This window comes from Camellia sinensis, chromosome 1 (assembly GCF_055761805.1).
Source record: "Camellia sinensis isolate YWXY chromosome 1, ASM5576180v1, whole genome shotgun sequence".
In the NCBI taxonomy this organism is placed as follows: Eukaryota; Viridiplantae; Streptophyta; class Magnoliopsida; order Ericales; family Theaceae; genus Camellia; species Camellia sinensis.
This window is the reverse complement of record NC_138961.1, coordinates 238791977-238800340: the sequence shown is the minus strand read 5'-3', so window position 1 is coordinate 238800340 and position 8364 is coordinate 238791977. Positions and strand designations below refer to the sequence as shown.

Genomic DNA, 8364 nt, shown 5'->3' with positions numbered 1-8364 from the left:
CGTTGCCAAAATGATTAGCCTTTTTAAGTAGAAAATTCTCATTGAAATTTTGTAAGGCTAATCGAAATAAACCCTTTTTATTCTCTCTTTATGAATTTGTAATAGATCCATCAAAAGGTTTAGTCCTTTAATTTATGATGATGTTACAAATTTTTATAAAAAAAAAAAATTATAATAAAATTCTTAGAAAAAGTGTCCAAACCCAAAGCAAAAGATTCAATAACATGCAAAAAAAAAAAGCATATTTGTCTGAACGGACTGGATAAGAGATATTGTAATTTATCAGGCTATTAGTGCTTGGTTATATAGTTTATGGACTATTTGGTTGAAAATGATGTGTAGCTTATATTTGTTTTCTTATGAGATTAAATTTGTGAAAAGGACTATCCTACTGAATCTCATATTTGATTGAAATATTATGAAGAAGGATAATGATCAATAGACTATTTACCATTTTCAATTGTTTACCAAGTAATAACAATAATAAAATTGTCTTTAACATTTTATTATTTGTTGGCTAGATTAAATAAAAAATTATTTTATTTTATTTTTAAAAATTAAATAAATTAAATAAATAAAACAACAATAAAAATTTATGTTATTTTAAAAATAAAATTTTAAATAAATTTATTTTAAGATTTAATAAATATTAAATAATTAAATTAAACAAAATATCAACAAAAAAAATTAAATTAAAACATTTATAAAAATTAAATAAATTTGTTTTATTTTATTTTTAATTAATATTTTTATATTTTACTAAATACAATATATAATGAAATTAAATATTGGAAGGGCAAATGTATCATTTTAGAATGCGATTCCAATCGTGCCATTTCTATGGCATATCCTTTTAGGACACAATAGTCCAATCCAATATTTATGAGATTTATAGTTTGGTATAACTTCTAATCTAACAAATAAATTTTTAACCTAACATATAAATTTTTAACCAAACAATCAACTCCATTATAAATTGGATATGGAATCTAATCACACCCTCCAATCCTTCCAAAATAAAGAGTAATACAAATGGAAGGGGCAAAGTTGTCATGGTAGAGTTAACGATTCAAAATAAAAAAACGGAACCCAAAAAAAAATATTGATAATTGATGTAGGCCGAAAGGTACCACATTAAGGCCACTTAAGTTACATTTTTAGTCTTTTAATTTTATTTATTTGGTGGAGAAGATATGTTTCGTGTACTTGTACAGATTTGGTAGGAAATATGAAAATTCAATCAAAAAGGACGCGAAAGCAGATCCTTCGAGCAAGAAGTGAAGAATCCGAGCAAGCCCACCACGAAGCGGCCCACATGGGCGCTCAAACGGCCCACCTAGGGACGCGTGCATGGAATTTTTGGTTTGTTTTGCTCTGAATAAAAGACAAAAAAATAGCCAAAATGAGGGTTCGAAAATTAATTCAGAGAAAAGGGAGGCTGGGGTTCCAAAGAGGGGATATTCTACCAAAGCTTGAAGGAAACTTCCATGGGGTTTTTTTCCTCATCTTCTTCCTCCTCCATGAGTGATTAGTGGTCTTTTCTAGGATTTTGATGAAACCTTAGCCATGTAATAGGATTTCTCATTAGCTTTAATTGTGAATTGGTTTGAATAGATGTATGGATGATTTAGAAGTTTTTAATATTCGTTTCTTTCATCTCTTCAAGTATTTTTACTTTCTGTGATTGTCTAATGCTTTCCATACATTAGTTTTCTTTGTGTTTGTATTCAAAGTATGAGACGAGTCATGCTCTGAGAGACATGTCGTGTTGCTATTATAGTTTAGAGCAAACGACTCGTATTATTCCAGATGATTCGTGCCTGTGCGTTGAATGCAACAACCCTCTTGATCAATATTTCAAACTTGTAGTTGTGAAATATTGGGTAGTTCAAACCGAATCGCAATTGGTTGCCGATGTTAAATCTCATTCATGTAGTTAGTGGTGAATTCTCTATCCTAGGATTTTTTTCCGAAAATTAATAACTCAAACCCTAATTTTAGTTGTTAGTCTAATTCCTCAATTTCTTTTAATTGCTGCTTAGTTATAAAATCAATCTTATCTTTTTAATCAAAATTAATTTAGGAAAATTACGATTGAATTAATCTAATTTCACATTTGTCCCTGCGGATCGATACTTGGACTTGCCATTATTTTGATAGAATTTGGTATAGTTTAGTGATTTATTTTTGGTCTGTTCAACAACCCATCAATAATATATTTCAAAGCATAAAATGATCAGCTAACTGCTAAGTATTTTTTTTAAGGTCTAGCTTGTCTCAGGTTGAGATTAAGATTGGACCGTTTAGTTTGGCTTATGGGTTTATTTTTGGGCCTTGTTTTAATAATTTGAACTGTTTAACGTATAGAATTCGTTGAGTACTGTATACCTGTAAAAAATTAAGTTGATCAGATTAGAATTCTGTCAACTGTTTATTTTTTTACCGTTCATTTTTTAATAAAAATACGATCCGATCAAATAGCTGTTAATATCCGATCAATGTAATTTTTTACAAGAATATAGTAATCGACGAGTTCTACATATTAACGGTTCGAATTATCAAAACGAGATAAAAAATAAGCCCTTAAGCCGGATTGAATGAATCTAGTATTGATGAGACAAGTTGGTTTGTTTTTTAAAACCTTTTTGAAAATTATTCATGAAACCTACGTAGCAGCAGATCACGTAGCACATGGTGTGCCATCAGTTGTGTCATGCTGGACCACAATAATGCGTTTCTGATAAGTTTGAATGTTTTTCACATATATATACACGCAATAAATAATGTTTTGATGATTTTATTAATATTTTATTTAGAGATTGAATTAAATTTGTCATTTAATTTGAGAAAATATTTAAATTTGGTGAGTTCATTTTAAGATCAATCTCAATCATTTTTTATGATTTATTTAGTAGAATATTTATATAAAAAAATAAGATAATTAAATATTAATAATTATATATTTAAATCATATTTATTTTTAAAAATAAAATGTAATTATAATTTTAAAAATAGTCATTATTTTTTTATATCCCGGCAAAATGAGGGATTGAATTTGAGCATATAAGAAAGACAAACACACTCGCAGTGGGAAGTGTTTTGAATTAGGAGAGGAAGGAGAAATGGCTGAGAGCAAGGGGGACGCACAATTTTAATGAAAAATGCTGTGAACTCTATTTAAATATTTTGAATTTATTTTTGAATGAAAGTTGTGTAGTTGATATTAAATTTGTGTAAAATGAGATTTATGTGTATAATACATCTAAATTATAAGATGATAATTTTAAATAATTAAGTCTTAATTAATAATATTACTAAATTGTGATTGAAAGAGAGGGGTTGAAAGGTCTTTATCTCATAATGACAAGATGCTACTTACTTACACTTGATTAGGGAGACAAGCCCATAAAGATTGGTTATTTGGAAGCGCATATATATATAAAAGTAAAATCCACATTTGGGAGTTGGTCCACATCATCAACAAGACGGAGAAGAGAGAATGTGATGAAATTACAGTAATTTTTACTTTTTAAAATTTGACCATTAAATTGTTAATATGAGAGTTTTGTATGTGTTGAGTAAGTAAAGATGTGAGAACAAAATTTAAAGAGTATTGCTAAAGATCCTAAATATTCTATCAAAAATTTTATCAAATGTCTCACATGAGTGTAGGATCCACACAAGGTGGGTCCCATGTGGGTCCCACACCCATGTGAGACATTTGGTAAAACTTTTGATAGAATTTTGGGGGCTCTAGTATTTTTGAAATTTAAAATTTTGAGTTTGAGTCAATTTAAGGGACTATTAAAAGTTTGTCCGAGTGTTGATTTTAAGATTTGAAATTAGTTGAGTGGTGCAAATAAGTTTGTCTAAACACGTAATTATAAAAATTGAACAAAAACAATGAATAATATAATGGATCATGTTATAGTATAGGGGAAATTTCACTTCAGGGTAATTTTGAAAAATAATTATAAATAAGTAGTAAATTTTATAAATATTGATATTTAAAAACATAATTTTTTTAAATGAAAATGTAATAAATTTTTGAAACAGCCACTTATTAGTAATTTTTCCTATAATATACATTGTTTGTATTATATGTAATTTTTTTTATTAATTTAAATCATTAACATAACATAAAATAAACACAATCATTAACATAATATATTATTGTTAATTTCTTTGATTGATTTTATATATGTTCGAAATTCCTCAACTTATTTGTTCTTTTAAAAATGCATTTTGAGGATATTTCTACATAAGGTTGACGTAAAAATTAATATCCACCGCCGGATATATTAATTAATGGTCCCGAATCATGGCCCACTAACATGATCAATGCGTTGGATTCCTATAACAATAGGGGTAATTATTTAATAATTTTGGAGTATAGACATATAATATTTTATAATATTGTGATTGATAGAGAAGATGTATTATATTAGATGATTGTGAAATATGGAGATATAATAAATTATGATTGGTTAGAAATACGAACACATGGTACTACTTTGGGAATAGTCTATAATTTTCCAATACAAAAATGCTAGAGGCCCCAAATATTTTACCAAAAGTTTTACCAAATGTCTCACATAGGTGTGGGACCACAAAAATGCTAGAGGTCCCAAATATTTTACCAAAAGTTTTACCAAATGTCTCACATAGGTGTGGGACATTTGGTAAAACTTTTGGTAGAATATGTGAGTCCCACACCCATGTGAGATATTTGATAAAATTTTTAGTAGAATATTTGGGACCTCTAGCATTACTCTTTCACAATAATATGTAGTATGTATGTATGTTCAAGTTCATCCATTTGACGGGCCATGCATGATCGTCTTCGTCACTTGACCGCTGTTCCATACAAGCCATAGATCTTTCTGATCAACATAATCAGTCAAACCTTCACTAGTTTGTGTTTGTTTTGAAGGATTGAATTTGATGGGTTTAACATTTTTAAAACTCTTAATTTTGACATTATTAATTAATTTTAATTATATATTTTATTTTATATTTAGATTGACTCAGAAAAATAATTAATAAAATTGTAGCAACTTTATAGTTTAGTCAATGAGTATGAATCTTTCCCTAATCTAAACATATTGTGTATTTTATTAAATTATGTATTTTAATCTCAAATCCAAATCTATCTAAACAAATATGCCCTAATTTTTCATATGATCTGATATGGCGTAGGTGAGCATTGGATCTTTTATTCTCAAATCACTCAATTCTCCTATTTCAAAACAATCACATTCTCTGGTTGAGTTATATCTTGAGATTATTTCTTTAAAAAAATTTCAATGATTCATTAGTTAAAAAAGTTTTTAAATTAGAAAAAAATAAAATTAAAAACAGTGAATGGTTGTGGTTGACCAAGTATAGTTCTTGGAAAATTACTCCATGAAAAGCTAGCAACGAGTTACAAGGAAGTTTCATATACGTATGATGACTGTGAGCAGAGCAGACTTGGATTTACAATTACTACAGCATCTAAACCCGTGTAAGACATCAAATTAGGGTTCTTTCTTGCAGAGAGTGCAAGCAAGCAACCACATTGAATGCCACGCGGTATTCGGTGATGCAAAAAGAGCCACAGAGAGAGAGAGAGAGAGAGAGAGACAGCAGACTTTAGGTACCCATATATAATACACCCCATTCAGTAAATGCTCTTGCTGTCAAAACCCCCTTTTGACTCTTTAGGTACCCCTCTTGCTTTTTCTAGGTCAGCGTCCTCAAAAACTAGGGTGTCTCTTAAATTTATATATATATATATAGATCAACAACGACCTTTGCATAAGGGTAACACTAAGACCCTTGTCTCAGCTTTTCATAAAGAATAAAGCAAGCAAGAGATATATATAGAGAGTAGACTTTGATTGAAGAAACACCACAAAGACACAAATTTCACAAGAAAACAAAGGGGGAGGTGATATGGGTAGGTCACCATGCTGTGATAAAGTGGGAGTGAAGAAAGGACCGTGGACTCCTGAAGAAGATATCATGTTAGTCTCTTATGTTCAAGAACATGGTCCTGGGAATTGGAGGGCTGTTCCTACCAATACAGGTATACCACATGTTTCTCTCTCTCTCCACTCCTCGTTAAATGTTTTTCTACATTTGAGTTTCATTTCATCTACTTGCTTCGTCGGTGGGTTTATAGTACTGTTCTGGTTTGGTGTGTTCATTGAAGAAAAACCATCAATGTGAGAGAGAGAGAGAGAGAGAGAGAGAGAGAGAGAGAGAGAGAGAGAGAGAGAGAGAGAGAGAAACTGTTAACTGATGAGTTTGTTGTACATGTGTGTTAATGGGTATGTCAGGGTTGCGTAGATGCAGTAAGAGTTGCAGGCTTCGATGGGCTAATTATCTCAGGCCAGGGATCAAGAGGGGTAGCTTCACAGATCATGAAGAGAAGATCATCATCCAACTTCAAGCTCTTTTAGGCAACAAGTACCCCCCCTCCCTTTCTCTCTCTCTCTCTCTCTCATTCTCTCTCTCTCTTAGTTGCAGCGTCATTTTTTGGTTAAGAATCTTCTGTCCTCGAATCTCCGATTTAAAACACTTAACAAGTTTTTTGGATCAACATAAGACACGTACAAGCTCACAATAATCATAATTTTGAAAATCCTAAAACATGATCTAATGACTATAGTCTATAACTGTGATTGCTTATTTTGAATCAAGATTACGTGTTCCCTTATATGCCTCATTCTCTATTCCCTACATGTTTTTTTTTTTAGAAAGGCTAATCCTTACATGTAATTGGTTCCTAAGATTATTTATGACCTAATAAGATTCAAGGAGACAGAGAATGCTATATAAAAGGGGATAAAAGATCGCATATTTAAGATTCTAGAGAGGCAGAAATTTAGGATCCTGTGCCCTTTTGTAGCTTTGAATGTTTGGGAGTTGCGATTTGGTTTCTAGTGTGTTAATGTAATGTAATGTCACTGGTTTTTGTGCAGATGGGCTGCCATAGCTTCTTACTTACCCGAGAGAACCGACAATGACATTAAAAACTACTGGAATACCCATTTGAAGAAGAAGCTCAAGAAGCTTCAAGAGCAAGAAGCCTTTGATGATCATCACTCTCAAGTTGGGTTTTCAACCTCACACTCAATCTCTAGGGGTCAATGGGAGAAAAAGCTACAAACTGATATCAACAAGGCCAAACAAGCCCTACATGAAGCCTTGTCTTTGGAGAAACCAAGCCTGATTGTACCTGAATTGAAGCCCTCTAATGGGTATTACTCTTATACTAAACCAACAACCCAAGGACCTACCTATGCATCAAGCACTGAGAACATAGCTAGATTGCTAAAAGGGTGGATGAAAAATTCACCAAAGCAAGCTCATGCAAACTCTTCAAGTACTCAGAATTCTATGTCTTGTGAAGAGACTTTAAGTGTTCCAAACAATAGTGGTATTGATTTGTCTGAGGCATTTGAATCGCTGTTCGGTTTTGAGTCCTTGGACTCATCAAATTCTGATTTTTCTCAATCTATGTCACCTGAGGCTAGTCTTCTTCAAGGGGAAAGTAAACCAGATCTTGGTATGCATGTGCCATTGTCAATGCTTGAGAATTGGTTGTTTGATGAAGGTGTTGTTCAAGGGATCAAAGAAGACTTGACTGACTTTTCATTTGATGAAAATGCAGAATTGTTTTAGAGAAATTAATTCTTATTTTGGGCCCTTTTAAAAAAAAAAAACTCAATTTGTATCTTTTGTTGCTTTTTTGGTCTAGGCCTTGACATGAAGAGTAATTTTATGGTCTGATAATTATTTAATTGTTAAGCATTTTAGTGCTCATGTAGCACTGTGAAATGGCAAATTGTTAAGCAATATGCATTATATATATATAAGAATAAAATTCCCTTTCTCTTGATTTTATTTTCTTAGCTTTCAAAATCTTGATTGGGATCATAAAATAATATGGAATGTGTGTTTATCTCTGAAAGATTCACAGGCTAATTTACAATGTCCAGATTGATTCTTGAAAGATTCATAGATATTCTGGATTAAATGCGAAACATGCTTGTAAAGAAATGTTGCCTTTGGATACTTGCACTTGATTCCCTTTCTCAGCATAGATCTTTATGTCCTCAATTTTTTTTTTTTTTTTTTTTTAATTGTGTTTCGAAATTTTTAAATCTAATATAATAGTAATTAATCAAGAGTAAGAGATGTGTTGGCAAGCACCGTCACTTATAAGTATTCTAATTTCTGTTAGTTTTTTGAAATCCTGACTTCCCCAAGATGCATATATAGTTCCTGAATTTTACAGTTATCTTCTTGAGTTTGTTACAATGTGCCAACTTGTCATAAATCATAATCCAAAGCAATGATTTCCATAGGATAAAT

The 8364-nt window shown here is 31.0% G+C and overlaps 1 protein-coding gene across 1 annotated transcript; it reads left to right on the top strand.

Moving 5' to 3' along the window:
* Window positions 1-5677: 5677 nt before the first annotated feature.
* LOC114307850 (myb-related protein 306) lies at window positions 5678-7893 on the top strand. The gene is made up of 3 exons (XM_028253291.2): window positions 5678-6070; window positions 6324-6453; window positions 6969-7893. The coding sequence occupies exons 1-3, from the start codon at window positions 5938-5940 to the stop codon at window positions 7669-7671; spliced, it is 966 nt and encodes a 321-aa protein (XP_028109092.1). The 5' UTR covers window positions 5678-5937; the 3' UTR covers window positions 7672-7893.
* The last annotated feature ends 471 nt before the right edge of the window (window positions 7894-8364 follow it).

What these genes read in the sequence shown, in the direction of transcription:
- LOC114307850 (XM_028253291.2), top strand. Translation starts at nt 5,938, where the DNA reads ATGGGTAGGTCACCATGCTGTGATAAAGTGGGAGTGAAGAAAGGACCG. An exon ending in GGCTGTTCCTACCAATACAG is followed by an intron (nt 6,071 to 6,323) that starts GTATACCACATG and finishes TGGGTATGTCAG; the next exon opens with GGTTGCGTAGATGCAGTAAG. An exon ending in CAAGCTCTTTTAGGCAACAA is followed by an intron (nt 6,454 to 6,968) that starts GTACCCCCCCTC and finishes GTTTTTGTGCAG; the next exon opens with ATGGGCTGCCATAGCTTCTT.